The 19,221-nt window shown below is 42.1% G+C and overlaps 1 protein-coding gene across 3 annotated transcripts in view; it reads left to right on the top strand.

The window, feature by feature from the left end:
* LOC139809129 (protein Wnt-6) overlaps positions 1–19,221 on the top strand; it is a 132,858-nt gene that overhangs the window by 77,071 nt on the left and 36,566 nt on the right. The window contains exon 1 of one of the 3 annotated variants that reach the window (XM_071771808.1): positions 14,890–16,026. The exons of the other annotated variants lie outside the window; for them this stretch is intronic. Within the exon in view, the coding sequence (XP_071627909.1) occupies positions 15,959–16,026 (68 nt within the window). The 5' untranslated portion in view covers positions 14,890–15,958. Of the gene's footprint in view, positions 1–14,889; positions 16,027–19,221 lie in introns of those variants that run through there. 3 annotated transcript variants of the gene reach the window in all.

Genomic DNA, 19,221 nt, shown 5'->3' with positions numbered 1-19,221 from the left:
AATGTAAAATTCAATAAATGTATATAGTTATTTTGTATTGAAATAGAAAAAATCTTTATAGAAATCATTTTTTTATTTCAAATTTCTTGAGTATATTTTAGAAGATATGAAAAAAGATTTAAAAAATTTCTCTGTGATGTGAACGTAATACATAAAATAAAATAGTTTGTATATAACAGTAAAAAAATTTGCTGTATACTCGTAATGCCATTGTCAATTCATTGCTATAAAATATCTATATAAATATCTATATAAAAGATAATAAAGTCATAAAAAAGCAGTAAACTATGAAAACCAATATTGGTAGCTCGTCATTTGCGTATAAATGCAGTTACGAGATTGAGTCTATACGAATTTTATGCGTGTATCATTAGCTAATTCCGATTGTTTATAACTCGAAAATTATTGCATTATTAACTCTGACATTTTTGCATTAGTATTTTCTCAAAATACATTATTAAAACACCTTCTATAATATAAAAATATAAGTGTTAGAATAAAAAATCAGTATTACCGAATAAATTAATTCGATATTTAAAATTTCTCTCATGAAATAGTATAATTAAGATGTTCTATCACGATGCGACGGTCGAGCGCGATGTTTATGGTGACATTTCCTTTCGTGTGAATTTATCACGTGATACGCTACGTAATGCAGTCTTTAAAGCCCATAACATATCGACCACCTACGAAGTAAGCATTCATGAATGATGTTCGGCATTATTTCCCGTCTTGTGGGAACCGATTTCTGTAAGATTCTGCCGAGATAAAGAATTTCATGAATGAAAGTGAACTCCCTATCCCTACCGCCGTAACCGCCCTTCCATTTTTCTTAGTCCCTCTTTTAACTTTCGGGATTCTTCTCGCGTCTATATATCTATCCTCCCTTTTTTTTCCTTCACACGCGTTACAGTTCTCTTTCGGTATATACCTGGTGATCGTTCCGAGAGGTGGAGACGTCGTATCTTATTTTTCTCTTTCTTCTCCTCCGAGCTTCCCCTCCTCGCGATCTTTCTTTCTCCACCCTATCGTGCCCCTCCTACTCTTGTCTCTCTTTCCTCTCTTCGACTGACACTCTTTATTTTTTGGAGCAGCATTATCTCATAATCGACCGGATGATTCTGCCGTCCACCAGAATGGCATGGCCTGCTGAGCACACGTTTGAGTTCGTTAATGTTCGCCCGTGAGAGTGGATCTAATGAATTTGATGACTCCTTTCTCCGTTGATCTTGCCTCCTCCCCAACCGAGCATTCTTCGCCCGTTTTTCTCTTTCTCCTCGCCCGGAGCGTGTTTCTCCGGTATCGACGTAACGCACGGTATCTTTATGATCCCCGGCAATAAATCGAATTGCTCGAGATGAATGTTTTCTCGAAAGGTTCAAAAGAATTGCATTTCCGGTAACAACTACATTTCGAAGCACCTGTATGCCAAATAAATTCGGCTTATATTCTCTATGGAAACTGTAGGTTATATTGTGAATATAAAGTCATCAATACATATATTACGTTAACTTAAAAGATTGTATATGTATAATATACAATAGATATAATAGATATAAGATATAATAGATAAATATAAATTATTATCTTACGTTATTATTTAAAGATATATTTTCCTGTTAATTGTATGATTATTATTAAAATAGTCTTGTAGATAATTCTCTAATAATAAATATTTATTTAGAAAGAGGGATTAAGTGCTGGTCTACAACCTTGCTTTAAAGGGTATTTAAGCTCTAAGCTGGAAAGAAATTGACCAATCACAGTCGAGTATTCTCTTCAAATTTTATTGTGATTGGTCAATTTCTTAAAGCTTAAATATCCTTTAAAGCAAGGTTGTAGACCATCACTTAATATATCGAGATAGATATTTGCGCTTCGTAACATCCTCGCGTTGAGATGCCTCTAGGTCTTTAGTGGAAAACAGATATTACGTTTATATATGGTGCATAGAAGACTCGCTGAAATAGGCTGAAGTAAGTGACGGTCACCGTGGCGATCGGTTGGGAGGGGGGTGGGAAGGAGGATTCCGTAATTAACAATCCATTTTGTATTCGGCTCACCTGATCGCGTCGTGTGCGGTCCGTGACGTCATAATTCGGGGCCCCTTCGAGGCGTACCGCCCCCTTAATGCGGGCCCCGACACCTCTCGGCTCTGCGATCCAGCACGCACTTCCCTCTCTCTCTCTCTCTTTCTTCTGTCTTATTCTCTTTTGCCTGTACGAGCAGGTACGTGTGAAAGAAGAAGAGCCTCGAGAGATGAACGGCGAGAGAAGAGGAGAGCGAGAAAGAAAGAGAGAAAGAGGTTCTCCCTCGCCCTCTTCGTTCTCGCGATGCCTGGAGATGCCTGGATAGTATATACACTTCGAAGGCGGTCAAGGGGGATATAATGGCTCGGCCGGACTTCACACGATGCCGACTGGTACACCGGCCGGAGGATGATACAGAGTCCGGTGAAGTCGCGTGAGGGATGGAGAGAGATGAAACAAGAGTGGACCTCCGAGAGAGGTTCTGAAGTCGCGGAAGGAGCTACCATCACCTCCGATCTTCTCCCGATCTTCCTTGCGGATCGTTCTGATCGTTCGGTCTTCCGGAAGATGTCGGCTGTGTTCTGGTTTCTTAGTCGTTTGCTGGTTAATTTCATCGATGAGACACATTTTTTTGCCCTTAGTGTCAAAGATTAATAATGATATGTACATAACGATAATAACGCGATTGCTACTCAAGATGTTAAAAAGACATTTGTCTAATTAAAGGCGCGCGGACAAGAACGAGACAAATTGTGATAGTTCTTTAACGATGCGCTCGCTCTGTTTCTAACATCTGTCGTGAATATCGCGGTCGTGTGCGTGTCGCGAATCTGAACGAAAGCGAGAGAAAGAGAGAGAGAGAGAGAGAGAGAGAGAGAGAGAGAGAGATTAGGCTGCTCGGTGGTGTCAGAGTGAAGGGGAGGGTGAGGAGCTTTCCTCGTGCAGAAGAGTCGAAGGGTGGGCCCCGTTACTCGGCTTTGTACGAGGGGCCCCTTGCCGCTGTCAGCCCGCGGGGGCCTTATTTCACGACCGTACCGAATCAGGCACGACAATCGCCCTAATATCCACACGAATACCGTGCCGGAGGCCCCCACGGTGCAACGGAGCCCGAACGGAGCCCGCCGATGAGGGAGGCAGCGGAGTCCTCTCGCGATGAGTAAGAGATCTTTCCGTTCTTTCTTCTTCCCTCGCCCTTTTCTTTTTGTTTCGTCGTTTTCTTATACCTTTAACTTCGCGTGTCTTCAAGTGTTGCTGGGGTTTTGACTGTCTCTCTGTGGAAACTAACGCGCTTCCACCTCAAAACAAATCGTGAATGCTTACGAAAATGTTTCCAGCCCCGACCCGAGAGGGGTTTTTGATCCTTTGCGGTGAAATGTAAGCCACATTCGCGTGTTTTCAACAATCACTTGGATCACGCAATTTGTTCCTTTCTTCAAGTAATAATATTTAGGATTCTTTTACTTATCTTTTTTTTATTGTAAGATTTAGCGGTATGGTCTCAGAGATCATTTCATGTTCATAGATCACATATTGCGACTGTATATTTACTTTTTAATTATAAACGACAGTGTGTCTTACATTGCACGATAACAACTTGCTAATTAAATTCTTACATAAGAAAATACGATGACAAGCCAGTGGCTGAAATTCGTATAAATATATCGAAGACACGATGTTTCATGTTAACCTTGTGTCCGTTCAATATGTTATTGCTCGCGATTAATACCTATCGTTACCGATCATTAATAACGTTGTACTGTGGAAGCCTTTCTTGACGCCTGCGTGAGGGGGAGGGGGACCTACGTCGGGCCTACGGCGTAAAAACACGTTGTTGCTGACGCAACTATGTCCGTATTGTCCGGGGATGCGGCGCGTCATTAGTGGAAGCTTCAACGCTACCATCGCGCGCTTCACGTCGGCATTCAGCGATTCGCCTCGTGGATTTGTTCGTGCAGGCGAGCTCTCCGAGCGAGCGAGTAGGTGGCTAGGCAGCTAGCCGGTCCTCGGACCGGGGAAAAAGAAAAAAGGAATCGTTTAGAGGGGTAATGGGGCCTACGGGACCCGTGTTTCGGTTTACCGAACGCGCCCGCCACAAAGCCCCCAGCGAGAGAATAAACGCAATCGTTACGGTGTTTGCGCCAGCATTTAATTGTTTGCCCTTTTCTTTCAGACCGCGTTTTTTTTGTCTCCCCCGTGAGGACCTTTTTTTTCTTGTTCGACGCGATGTAACCCCTGGATTAGTTTGTAACTGTTCTTGCTGTTAGATTAGACAGTGAAAGAAGTTTGTGTAGGCTACTAAAGCTCAGTTTCACAAGTGTCGGTTAACTTTTAACCTTAGATTAACTCACTCTTCGTTTCCTTCTAACGTCTCCCTTAGAAAGAGATGAAGAGTGAGTTAATCTAAGGTTAAAAGTTAACCGACACTTGTGAAATTGGACTTTATATATATATATATTATATGTATATGTATATATATATATATATATATATATATATATATATATATATAGTGACTATTTGCATACATATTGTACCATTATAAATATATTTTTTACAATTATCAGAAAATGTATTAATCGCGAACGGTTAGTAATCGATTAATATAAAAGTCAAACACGCGTCTAAATAATATACGTAATTTGAGAAACAGGATGAGCCTGCTAGTTTCAATTTTATATTTCTTTTCTTTACGTGCTTAATAAAATGAAGAAACACATGAAAAAGCATCGTGGAATATTAACGCCCCATCTGTATAATTTACAAATAAAAATACTTTGCTCACAAATTATTTAAATTATAAATCATTATCTGTACCATGTATAAAACAGTGCTCACAGTTGAAAGTTTATTTTCTTTGGTAGTGCCAAGTGCACAACCGGTGGTAATCGCCGTTCCACCTTATTCTCGCCACCGAGTTCCGAGCCCCTTTTATCCGTTCCGATGAAAGCGAGTCGTGCATCATGGCGCAGCTGATAAACGGATTAAGAACCTGGAATCTAATTGGACCCTGACCTCCCGATTGTAAAAGAAACCCTCGTCGGGTCTTACTGCCGGCTATGAGATTAAAATTCGTATAGTTCGTGTATATGTATTTACCCTTCTCTCGAGAGCTTATCTCTCTTCCATTGCCGGCCTCCAACCTGTTGTGAGAACCTGCTTCTATTTACCCACATTTCCCTCGGGTTTCCAATCGCTTTACGGTCCTAATCGTCGCTTCCGCATACTTCATCGCTCGCTATTGGCCGTGTCGTTATCGAGGCTCTGTTATCGAGACTAATACCCGTGACTATTGCCCCGCAAAAATTTTTAATAACGAACTACCTAGCTGTCGTTATATATCGCGTCTCTCTTTTCTCTCTACGTCTCCTTTACCACCCGAGAGAATAGCTCGCTGTTACTTAAGCCAAATATATCGACGTGGGTTATCGCTGCAGCCGATCATTTGGAGATACGCGTTTCTCTCTCGTGAAATCGTTTCCAGCTCGCTTAGGTCGATTGCTTACGCATTTCTTACGTATTGTTAACGATTAGATATCTGCGTTGTCTTGTATTTATGGTATATTCCATAATTCGTAAAACAAAGTAACATTCAAGATATTTCTGACATCTTTTGATTCAACAAATGTAACTTACATAATTTACGCTATTCCTGTTTCTTTTTGCTCTATTGCTGCTTCGAATTTTGAAATTCGAAATTGATACCCACGAATATATTAAAGATACTATATAAATGCCAACTAAACTCTAACAAAGTTGTGTATATTCTATTCTAATATGATTTATAACCCATAAATTTTGTACGTAATTTATATGCTACCTTATAGTTTTAAGTTCTTCTACGAAAGTATATACGTTTGATTGATTGAGGCCTTCTGCCATTATAAATTCCGATTTTCGGATAACTCGAAGATTGAAAACGGCATCCGCGCGAAATCCATAAACGTGGGATATTCAAAGAAATCGACGAAGCTGTTGCGAAGGAGGAAGGAAGGAGCGAGCATGGTGCCGCGGTACCGCGGCATAATAACAGAGCGCCGCACACAGGCCGAGCTAGCTGATGACTTCATTGAACTGGACCCGCTTGGGCCTCGGGCCCAGGACCTCCCTGAAACCGCCTCAAATTATAACGCCGGCTCGGGCCCAGGCCCGCTTTTGATGGGCTCGAGACACATTTTAAGCTTCTAGCGAGGCACAAACAGGTTCAGCCTCGATTTCGCAGGACGCGGATGACAGGAATTTCCATGTTCCGCGTTAATCGTTCTCTAATGTTAGCCGATTTGAAAATATCTCTAATCCCGGACAAGTGCAGCGTACACGTTGGAGACGCTACATCGAAGAAATCGTTTTCAGAAAGAACATTATGTTTTAAAGCGATATGGCCGCGGCGATTAAATGTGGCAGTAATTGAATATTTGCTCTTTTAACATTGGGCCGGATGGAAGGAATTATACTTTATTCTATTGTTATGATACGTGTCACCTCTGTGGAAAAATGATACAGATTATTTTAAATTAAATGTTTGGAAAAATCATGATAGAAAAACAAAACAGAAAAATATTTTTTAAAGTTCATGCTTTGATCTTATATTAATTTATTTATATTAGATTTTACAATTTATATTCTTTTGTCTCAATCAATCAAAATAATAGAGATACTGATGGCATAAAAACAATACATACTTTCTTGACCGTTGATAACTTACAAATTCTGTCATATAATTAGTCCATGCTCTTTTTTATGCTTGTTAAAAAATTTGTTTAAAATTATATCTTTTTCATATTTTGCAAATACCTATATTGAACTACTTCATAAGAGTAGTATTTTCAAGCGCAGTCGCAACATTTCTTTTTCATTATTATGACATTATTGCGGTATTCTTATTGATTTCATGAAATATAAAGCTCTCGAAAGCTTTATATGTCTTACTGTTGTACGTTTTACGTTTTTTCCGTGACTCGTTGTGATACACGTTTGCCTTTCGTCGTTAACATCGATACATATATCGATCGGCGATCCATCAAGTTATGTAAGAACAGTTGCGCGCGAGTCACTCGCACGAGCCGCGTGTTGCGAGCGTGGGTACACGCTGCGATCGCGATCGGTATCGCGTAGATCACCATCCATGAAAGAAACTAAACGCGCTAAGACATCATTCGGTATTAAAAATCACACGGAGATACAGACGGAGTGGATCGCCTCGGATTTATTATGCTTGAGAAGTCGTAACATACAGTCTCGACGAAATAGTCTCGATGTAGATGCGACGCGTAGATACTTGGCATAAAGATGATTAGTATGCGTGGCGCATACAGTATAAGATACAAAAGGGTATCAACATCTAAAAATATTCTCACGCTTTTATAAACGCGATGCTGTTACTAACATTATACGTGTCGTGAAGGCTCTTCTCTGATTTGACGAACAAAAAATTAAAATTAAAAAAATTTAATTAAAGAATAAATATTTTTTTTTACTTATAGTTCAATTTATCAACATTTTTTAACGTATCAACCTTTGTATGGTTCGGTTCTCACTAATTTGGAAAAGTATCATTTTATATCAATATACAATTTGTCTTTTTAATTTACGATATTGTTTAAAAAAATATGTTTATAAAATGATTAAACAATTATACTTTGATTTAATTTTATATAAGAGGCGAGTGTGTTTTCATTGATATAAAGGTAAATAATATTAAAATTCCACGCTCGTAAGCCAGTGAATTATTTACGACATACCAGTCGGAACATATAGATGTACAAGAATCGAGAACTCGATCACGACAATAATATCACGCAAAAGAAGAAAGGAGACAAAGATCGAAGCGTCATCAATCACGGAACAAGTAGAGAACATGTTACACACACGAAGTCATCTAACTCGGTCGGGTTAGCCGGATTATCCTCCTCTTCCATTTCTCTGTTGCCTTCGAACTCTTACCGCAGATCGAATACATATCTGTTCGTGCACATTAGACGGTAGATTCTATGGGAAATAGAAAGCGGGCATACGATGTTCGCGATTGCGTTCAGTTTACGTGAAATTTACGAACGATCTGCCTCGTAATTACCATTGTAGAAACTCGCATTGGAGAAAAGAAGAAATAGAGAGATGAGGTACGAAAGTAGCGGAGGAGACTTCCGACGGGAAGATAGAAAGAAATAACGGAGAAAGAGAAACAGAGAAACCTACCTCGTAGCGTATCGAGAGACCAGGGCCTTGAGAGACGCGTAAGTGCCGTATAATTGCTACGGCGCGTTTACTCGGGCATCTGTTTACTCACTTTGATCGCAAAACGCGCCGAGCAGTAATAAACGCCCATTGGCGATTGCTCGAATTGGTTTCCATCTTGGTAAGAGCGTGCTTATTAACCGCAGAAATGGGCTGCCGATTGGTATCTACCGCGTATTAACAACGCTACATAAACGTTGTTTCGCAACTACACGCCCCGGTGGCCTTCGGTAATTAGGAAAAAAACTTAGATGAGGCGGATAATAACTACGTCGTGCGCGGAAAGAGTATCTATCTCTGGTAACATCGAGATGCATCCGCATTAGACCTGTAATACTTGATCGCGTTGACAACCTGGGTTAAGTAACTTCAAGCATAATATCGCGCTCGCTGCCTTCTAGATTTTAAAAGATTCACTCCCGAGGAGAATGTTAGCTCGAGATCGTATTATGTCTTAACGTGAATCGACGAGTGTGCAAAGATTTGAAAGGATACCGGAATGTAGATGATAGAGTGGAGCGCAATAAATCGGCGAGACGCGTCTAGACGTCGCGATGCAGAAAAACGGGCGGATTCACTTCGTCCCGCTCTTTGTCGTGGGACCGATGACATGCCGTCGGTCCCAACCGTAGCTCCCGGGTCCACTATACTCGGTCACGAGCCCCCAGTTCGACCGTCTGCGCGACGTGGCCTTACGAAATTCGTTGGCAAAAAATGTCTACGGATCTCACTTTACCATCTCTTCCTCATCTCCTCGTTCTGCTTCGTCTCGTTCGCCTCGTCGCTCATAGATTCGCATGATTAGGATCAAGACCGCGCTTCCAAGATTTCACGGATGACTCTTTGATTGCTCAGAGTTGTGACACGCGAAATTAATATAAAAGATCTGTGATCTCTATAGCAGAATATGCATTTCAGAAGTTTCTTAATAAGGAAAGAAGAAAGTAGTCACATACACATTAGATATGTTAAAAAGTACTTACATATAGTTATTTCCTCTTTTGACAACATAAATAATTTTTAATACTATCAATGCTATCAATTTAAATTTTATTTTATAAGATTTATTAAAATTAGTTTTTGAAAAGTTTGCAAATCTTTGTTGCAGTAACGCTTTTGAGATACCCAAAATATATTTCAACAATCTGTTTCTTAATTATTATCTTTAAATTTGTTACATATTAAAGCATCTTCTTTTTATTCGTCATCTAATTTTCATCAACAATATAGAATTAATGCATCGGAATCAACACTAGTAAATACAATACTGTCTTTCGAGAATTTAAGGTCCGACATCGGTTGCCACGAAATCCATTCCGTAAAGTTATTATAGTATAGCTAGGCGAAAACTCTTGCCATTCTCGTGCAGTCAATTAGCCGAATTGATTACTAGACACCCGTGACTTCGATCCTTATAATGATCCGTTCCTATTACTTGCCGCGAATGCCAGGCGTGCCATCGGCCGAATGGCATGCAGAACAGCGAGGATACCGGGACTGAAAAAAATCATGCCGTAGAACATTCTGCAACTTTGTCGAGGCACGCTCATCGCGCGTGTACATTAGTGTGTCCCGTCCCTTTTTTCCATGTCTCTCTCTCTCTCTCTCTCTCTCTCTCTCTCTCTCTCTCTCTCTCTCTCTCTCTCTCTCTCTCTCTCTTCCTCTTTTCTTTCCTCTATACTCTCGTCATAATAAAAGAATCTGTTCCTCCCTCTATAACGCCGCTCCGCCTCTACCGTTTCGACAAGCAACGGCAGCATGTTCGAGCAGGTTCTCAGGAATTCACGACTCATGCGGCGACCGGGTGTCCGGGTGAAACGGATAATGGCATTTAACGAGAAGGAATCGTTGCACCGGGTGCACCGAGCGCGGCTCAAATTGCCGGGTCAGGCTAATGTACAAATGACGCTCGATGACGATCGTGGGTATTGTTCTAACACCTTTCTTTCCAGGCACTTTACCCCGTGAGAACGCGCGTCCGCCCTTCTTCCATTATCCTAGCTGGATATCGGTCCTTAATTTCGTGAATCGTTCCTACTTCTATCATTTTAATTCTTTACGTTATTATTCGAATTATCGAATGATTCTCGCATTGGTCAGTAATTAGAATTATTAAACTTGAATTAATTAATTTAAATGATAAAAAGATGGGCTGATTAATTTAATTTTATTAGGATTATTAGTGGATTATTATCATAGTATGTTGAAAAAATATTGATATTTTTATTAGATTAACTAATTAACAGATGTTTGAAATTTTATGAGTCTGATACACCACACATATTTTTAATATAATTTATAATACATATTGTATACGCTACATTCTTTTTCACGTATATATAAATATATGGAAACAGATGGATTGTTTCGCAGAACTGATTGATGTAATTAGCACGCACGGACTCTAATCGGAAACCGCGGAATTAATATGCAAGTTCGAGCGCATAAACGCTCGCAGGGGGAGTGCGAGAAGGGGGCGCGGACGAATTTGGATGATAGAGAAAGAGAACGAAAAAGGTGGCGGGATAAGAGAGGTGGCTCTCCTCGTCTCTGAAAACTGGTCTGGTGCAGTTGCGGTCTTAGGAACAGAGGAGAGTCGAAGGAGCTGCATTCCCCGGTAATTAGTCTCACCCATAAATTACTGGCTATTTCGCGTCTGTGTTGGTCACGAGTCGGTAACACCCGTTCCACCCTATCCCCGCCCCGGTACGTTCCAACTTCCCTTTCTTCTCTTTCTATACTTCTTCGTACAGCGGTTGGTCACTCAAAATTTCTCTTTCGTGTAAATGACAGATGTGAGGTGTGAGAACGCGGAGACCTTAGGATCCGCGAATAAGAACTTATTGTTACGTTTCGTCGTTCCACCAACATTGATGCATACTTTCTGTTAATTATTTTTTAGACCCCTTTTTTGATACACACACACACACACACACACACATACAGCTGAATATGGCTGGTTCCTTCTAGATAAATTTACATAATTCAACGCACAATTGTATGTTTGTCTCAGCGAGTTAGATGTTGTAAGATATCACGTACGAATGAAGTATCTAAATACGATCGAAGAGATGTGCTACTTAGTGGCGGAAGGTTATAAGTGCCAGGAGGTCCGATTCTATGGGAACGAAACGGGCTCATCTTTGCCGTAGGTCCGCGGACCTGTTCTGGACCAAGTGGATCTCTCGGGGCGCTGAAGAAAGGGGCACAGGACCCCGCTGCTAAATGAGCTGTAATACGGACCCCCGCTGAACTTCTCCTCTCCCCGTCTTGCCCTCCTTGAACGGTACTCCGAGATATATTCCCCCCTCTCTTTCATCGCTGCTTAAAACCACTCACGCTGCTCGGGCCGCAGGTTATGATATGACCACACGAGACGACTTCTTCTGCTGTCGACTCTTCCTGCAATATTTTTGCTTCTCGGCTCTCCTTTATTTTTTCCTCCTTTTATCGCCGCTATTATCGCCCTCGTCTCTATCACTGAGATCCCATCAATGACTTGCCCCATTCCTGGAGATTGCGCGCTCAGGAAAGGAAATCTTTACGGAGATAGTAAGCAAAAAAAAAAGAGTTAAGGTGAAAGAATATAAGAACATTAGCTTTCTTTAAGAAATCAATTAGCCGAATGAAAAAAATGTTATTGAAAGGTAATTTATTGACATTGAAATAATAATTATAGGTGTTATGAAAACAAGTTGTTATGTATATGCCAAATTGTTATATGTTTTATTTGAGTAATTCGTTGTTCCATTGTTATATTATCTATTAACAATATGATAGTTTTATTATGTAAAATATCAGTACATTGTTAATATCATGACATAATTATTATTGCAGATTTTTAATATATACAACAATAGTTACGCAATGATGTTATTTATTGCATTACACGATTAAATATATATATTTTTTAAATTAAACGGTGGAATCTATTTTTATCTTACATTATCGGCGATGCATTTTCTTCTGCGAAAACATCATTTCCACCATTGAGCAAACTAATTTGCAGTTTGTTGTCCCAACTATTATTCTGAGAAATAACGGGAAATGGTCGTGACATCGAGAGCTATTGCTCGTAAAACTATTCGGTCAACGAAGCAATTGACCCGCGACTCAACGGCCGATCCAACAATTAGGCCAATTCCGATCAGCGCTGTAACCCGTACGATCGATGGCGCGGAAACGATTAATTAAGGGATCTTAATTATAATTAAGCTCTTCTTGATTTCATTAGACCCCGCGCGAAGTTTCTCAAGGTCGGGTCGTCATTTGTTTCTCAAAGATCACGTATTTCGATCGCGAATGAGGAACCGCGGGATTTAAGTCGGGAGTGAACTCTCGTAAACTCTTAACGATTCGAGCTATTAGCTGGATGTGATCATTATTGCGCGGACGCGAGGCTAGATGCATAGATTGTAAAATATCGTCATGTAACGCGGCAGTAAACATACTCCTGGGAGCTATAATTACCGTACGTTCCGCGTAATGACGACTGTTAAAAGGCCGAACCGCCGCTACCGAAATAGAACGCTGTTAGCGGCAGAAGCTACATCTATTACTAGGCCTCATCTCTGGGTGTAATAGAATTCGGAGCACCGATATACACTCTCTGAAACGACGAAGTGCTCGAAAACCGGTAAAGGCTGCGCGCGGGGCCGCGAGGCGCTCGCGCGGCTTTGTCGTGGCGGCGGAGATGAAAAGGATGTAGCGAGCCACACGCCGACAGCTTAAGCCCTCAATAGCCCTCTACGATGGTGCCCGCGGCGTGTACCGAAGCCATGATATGGTGGGAGGAGGCGAGGCGAGGTAGAAGGAGCAGGTCGCCGCGCCGCGCTGGTCGAAAGGAGGAAGAGAAAAGAAGCGAGGGAGAGACGCGAAAGGACCAGTCGGGGCGAGGTGGCGGGTCGAAGGGAAACGAGGCATGAGACGGCTACCGAGCGGAGAGAGAGCTCGCCTTCACAAAGCATCAGAATGGGACTTACCGGGGCCCCGTTATTAGTCCTTACTCGCTTCGTACGCGTATTGGGTAGGGCCCACGAGGGGAAGATCGGATCTCTCTCGCGTCTCGAGTCGCACACACGAGTACCTGCTCCCGTGTGTATCTCCCGTGAAGGCGGACGGCGACACGGAAAATGTCAGGATCATCATCGATACCTGCTTTTCTCGTGGCGCTTCTCAACCCTGAAAACTCATCATCCGGTAAAAGAGTTCTCTTTGTCACGCTACTATTGGCGAAGGGGCGATGAGAAGCGGATGGGACAGCGACTCGTCGGGGCTGAGATTCACTTGACAGGGCGCAGCAAACTCCTTATTACGGAAATGAGAGGGTAGGAGGGTGGTAGAGGGATAAGAGGTATACTCGAGCGTCGAATCAATCTCCGGATAATCTTTCGATCAAGTCCTTTATTTTCGAAGCGGTAAATCATGGTTGCAGTCTCTTTTCAATTTCTCGCTTCAATTTCGTTACGCTTATTGCGATAATAATGATTAGGTTATACTTACGAATAAGACGAGAGAAACGTGATAAAACTCTATATATTTCTTATTTTATTAATAGAATAAATTTAAATTATGCAAAATATTACTACAAATATTTTTAAGGACGCATTCGCAAATATTTAGGCTACATATCAATGGCAAGTAATAACTGAGATATTTTAGTATATCTCAATACATTTTAGGGTGAATCTCATGATTCCATACTATACTTCATTTGATCGAAATTTATAGTAAAGCGCTTTCCAGAAGATTCAATTCTCACGATATATTTTATCGTGCCAGAAAAAATACGCGCAGCGTACGGGGGACCATTTTTTAATGTCCCAAAGGCTGTGCTATCTCATTGCGACCTGTTAATGATTTCTGACCGCTATTATTCATCGCCCAGCATCGCGTCTATCACCTTGACATCGCGCGTCCGAGCGACTCGTGGTCGCGCCTCCCTCCGTGGGATCCTAGGCAGAGCGCGGCCGGCCGGCGCGAGAGCAGAGAGGATCCGATCCGACGAGAGCGAGCCTCCTCGTGTCGACGGGTTCCGTAGGCGAGTTAAAAGTGGAAAAGAGGGGCTCGGTTGCGTCTCGTTGCCGCCGAGCGGCGCTCACCTGCCTAGTCCGCAACAGTCTCGTACGGTTCGCTCCGGCCAGGAGCCTCGCTGGCGATCGCAGACGGCTGGAGAGAACTTCGCTGTCTCCCCTACCATCTGGATTTTTCCACTTACGTCAGACTTTCTCACCAGGCTTTCCATCCCTCCTTCCCCCTCCTGCCACCGTTATTTCCGTCCTTCCGTCGGCTCCCTCTCGGTTTCTCTTTCTCGCCTACAATTTTGCGCGCGTTACTACGAAACTCGCGGGTCTACTTTGCGATCCATCCGTTCGATCTGTCTGAAGAATCTTCAGCATCTTCATCGAAAGGGGGATGGCCTCTTTTACGAAGATCGCGTTTCTCGCGACGGCGAAATCGAAGACGCGCCTGTCGCGGGCGTCGGCGACGATAGTCTTGCGACGGCGGCGATGGTGATGGTTGTTGTGGTGGTGGTGCTGGTGCCGGTGAAGAAGAGGAAGAAGAAGAAGAAGAAGAGGAAGAAGAAAACGACGTATATTGGTGGGGGCAACTCTTCTCTACTCCCCAGAACTGGTGGGGGTAAGGCAACACTCAAAGATCGTGGTGACGTAGTTCTGGCAGGAACGCGACGCGTTTTTGCCCACGTAGCGAGCAAACTTTTCTACGCTTCATCTGTACCTTACGTACTTGGTACTTTTGGAGCAGAAGAAGAGAAAGAAACGAGGCGGAAGAGTAGAGAAAAAAAGGAGAAGGAAGAGAAACGTCAGATACCTTGACAAGCAGAGAGAGAGAGAGAGAGAGAGAGAGAGAGAGAGAGGGAGAGGGAAGAAGAGGGAGTCAGCGGGTGCGAGAGAAGGACAGAGGGTGGCTAGGGAGGGGGGAAAAGAGGGGGCAAGTGGTCCAAGTGGACCGGAAGTCAGTGCTCCTCTTCCGGGTCTTCCTTGAATCGTGAGCCCCTTTTTCGCGATCTTGAAGACGTGTCTCTCCCAACGAAGGATATCTTCTCCGATTGCTCTTGAGCTTTTTCGAGCGTGATACGATTATGAAGATCAAGTGTTCACCGCGATCGTCATGGCCGCGTAATCTCAGTAACTTCGCTTCGCAAGAAGAGGTGTCGAGAGTCGCAACGTCGAAGAATAATTCTTCGATAGATGCAACGATCAAGAACGAAGAACTTTGCAAGTAAATCTCTCTCTCTCTCTCTCTCTCTCTCTCTCTCTCTCTGCGAGCGATGACCATTGTCCTCGAGCGCGCTCCTGTACTGGTCCTGAGAACATCCGTTCCATCGAGGGTTTCAAGAGGAACCGGCGGCACTTTGCGGGCGACGATTTACGTTGCGATGCCGAGTTTTGCTGGACCGCACGATAAGGGAGTCGCGCGGTAGAGGGACAGAGTGCGTCAGTTCGCGTGCCAATTATCGGCCACGAGGTGCATTCGAAACCGAGGAACACACTGGTGAACTCACGCGTATTGGCGGTTCGCGGTCGAGATTCGTCTTTGCAGCCGAGCACCGGTGAGCTCACGAACACCATCGTCCCGCGCGTTTTTCGCTGTCTTTATCGAACGTCAGTGCGCCGAGCGGACAAAGGAAAAAGTAATCGGTGATCGGTTCGAGGGTGTTATCCGGTACGGAGGGGATGGAGATGCGCCCCGTTCTCGTGGCGATCTGCCTCCTCCTCGTCACCCCCATTACCGGCTCTTTCTGGTGAGTGACACACATTTTTCTCTGCGCTGTTCCCTTCTTTTGTTTTGCTCCGTTTGTGCTGTGAAGACGCATCGCTAAATCTTTATAGAGCATTATAAGAGCATTTATGTATATCAGATTTATATGAAATGGGATACAGATCAAACAGAGTATAAAGTTCAAGGTTTTTCTTTTCTCGCTGCTTTTTTAATTATTCCTTTGTTAAGAGAGATAAGTATTAGTAAACAAGTTGCATATTTATACAGGTGACCGCTTCATTCTGAGTTTTACTTGTCTAATTATAAACGGTATCTCGAGCTAATATGAGAAATTTATAAACATTTATAATATTGCTTATGTTATAAATGTAATTTAATTTAGTTTTTATTATTAGACTTTCGCGGGATCCTCTCAGACTTACGAATTCGAAACGTGATAAAACATTTCTCGCTCTGCTACTTTTGACGTGATTATCTTAACGTGATTATCTTAACTGGCAGCAACGGTTGTCTCCGCGATAGGAATAACAACGCGTTTTCGCTTCCCTCGTCAAAGTCTCCCAAAAATGAGATAAAGAGAGAACAGCTTGTCATGTCCTTGGCGCCATTACACGTGACGGCCATAAAAAACGTAGATTAAAAAAACATAAGTCACATGTATGGCACGGTAATTTATCCCGCTTGCTTGTTTAGCTAGAAAAAATGGAAATATAGAACAAATATTTCTTTCGTATAATTCGATTCTTACTTATATTTTAACGTATGAACACAATTGCGAGCGTTTTGATTGCGATTTCATTGACATCATGGATCTATTCGTCACAATTCCCTCTTTTTAACTTACCTGCTTGTATTAAATTATAAATACTTGTTTATTATACGCAGCTAAGCTTCCGTATCCAAGTCTTATTCCGATGATCCTTTTAGTAAGTTATCGTTTTTGCGTTTAACGTCAGTACTGATTGCTATATTGTCGTCCACGTATCTTCAATCTCTGTACAAGTGTTGCCATGATATTACGCGTACGTGGATACGAGATTGTCGCTTTGGTTGCATTTTAAAGCCAATACTTGGCGAACGTGAAGAACTAATGAGTGCTCCAGTTTCGAGGTGCGTCATCTGGGTTATCAATTACGTCGCGCGTTACGCGCACGTAAGATGAGTAATGGCGCTATAAATCCTCCTTTGGTAGTTATCCATGCTCTTATAAGCAAGCTCCGTCTTGAGATTTATGACCTTATTTTGTGCGTACGTAAATCGCTCATTATTGAACGCAAACGCAGCTTCGCTAAATATCTCTTTATTTCCGGCTGTGACTACATGCGAACTCATTTTGCCTATTTGTTAAATCACTCTATTTCAGCTTATTTTTAAATTGCGATGATTGTGTCGGTTGACGAAGGAGATTCTAAAATATCGAACGTATAACAATTAGCGCGACGCGAGATCACGTGACACTTTCAGTAGCTACCGTTGAATCCCAATTATCTCGACGAGTAACAATAAATTACTCGGTAGCGTGACATTTTGTGTACCTCACTTTGTTACGCAAATGTTTGCACGGTGATAGAACGTTATCGTGCCCGTGCCACTCGGGATAACAGCATCCGGAGACGGACTGTGTCGTATCTATCTAGCGTAGCGTGGACTTTGTGCATATATCAACAAGGTGAAAGTAATTCAATTACTATCATATACTGGAAACATCATAAAATTAATTACCACGCAATTAAGAGCGATTATTAAATTGGCCGATCATTGTACCAATTTTAATCAGGTAGATATTTTTTGGGGAGGTTATGAATGAAACGTTTTCTTAAGTGTTCATTTACGATGGGTCAAGTTTAACAGAGTCAGAGGAAAGCTTGCTCGCGCAGGAATGAGGATGGAGTCCCTCTTGAGACTGGTTAAATATTTGTTTCCGATTTAAGACGGATTTCTGCATCCTGACGATGTGCCGTGAGTCCGCACCTTGTTGCTTTCTGGCTCGCTTGCCTGTCGCAGCCGTCGTTCACGGCGTGTTTGATAAATATATTAGGAGGATGACGGTTTGTGTTTCGATAACAGGTACTTAACGGCCAGACTGGAAACTCGCCGCTCTTTCTTTCTGCGTGCTTCGTCCATCATCTGCGAGTTAATCTGCGGCTACTATCGCGCATGAAGACACGTGTCGCACCGTTTTATCCGCTTCAGCAGTTATCGCGGCGCATACCACAGCCACAAAATTCAATCTATAAATCTCGTAAATTTATTAGAGCAATTCGTGTACACGTATGAGTTTTTTGGGGGGGAATTCACAACCCAAAATTTTGTACACCAATGCCGATTTTTGGCATTGCTGTAAAACACTGCCGACATTTTCGTACACTGCCGACAATGCTTAGTCAATACCTACAATGCCGTCAATCCTATATATAAATAATATAAAATTAAGGCAATGCCATGCAATTATGAACACTGCCGCGTACTACCCATTATTATACGCCAATGCCACCTCTATCAAGTTAACCCCCTCCCACTATTGCAAAAAAATCCGCACCTATTAAAAAATTTAGTGCTATTTATGTGCTGTTGCTCTAGTCCGGATTTTGTTGCTCAAGCCGTTTAGCAGGAAACGGCGATCGAAATGGGGGGGGGGGGGGCAGCTTGTCGTTATAATAAAAAACCTATATAGAGTGCTCAAATCCAAAAAACAAATACACCAGAATTTGTTGCTTTTTTGTTGCTCCAAGATAGCGTGAAAACATTTTTGAAATATAACGTTTTTTTAGAAAATACGGTAGGGGAGACCGGGGTAACTCGACACCGGAGCAAACTTGACACTAGGCTTTTTGCCAATTTAAATCTATCGTAGAAACTTGCCTTTCCTACTGTAAATGCGTCTTTATGTGCCAGTATTATCAACGGAATTTGGTAACATTCTGAGTTATAGTGTAATTTTTAACGCGACATAAGCGTTTTTGATAGTGAAAAGTAATTTTTCTGATCTCTCGAAAATGGTCTACTCTTTCATCGAGCTTTCGGGCAAAACTAAGCGACGTACAGCAAAATTTCCTAGCAATTTTGTACCTGAAGGAACGCTCTTTAAATGTGTACCATTAAAATTGCTCGAAAATTTTAATTAATTGTTGAAAATTGCTTTTGAAAAAATTGTGTCGAGTTTACTCCGGTATTTTTCAATTTGAAAATTTGTCTTCGCGTCACTTTTCCTTTCCTG

The sequence above is a fragment of the Temnothorax longispinosus genome, chromosome 2, assembly GCF_030848805.1.
Source record: "Temnothorax longispinosus isolate EJ_2023e chromosome 2, Tlon_JGU_v1, whole genome shotgun sequence".
Taxonomy (NCBI): domain Eukaryota; kingdom Metazoa; phylum Arthropoda; class Insecta; order Hymenoptera; family Formicidae; genus Temnothorax; species Temnothorax longispinosus.
This window is presented reverse-complemented; position numbering and strand designations above follow the sequence as displayed.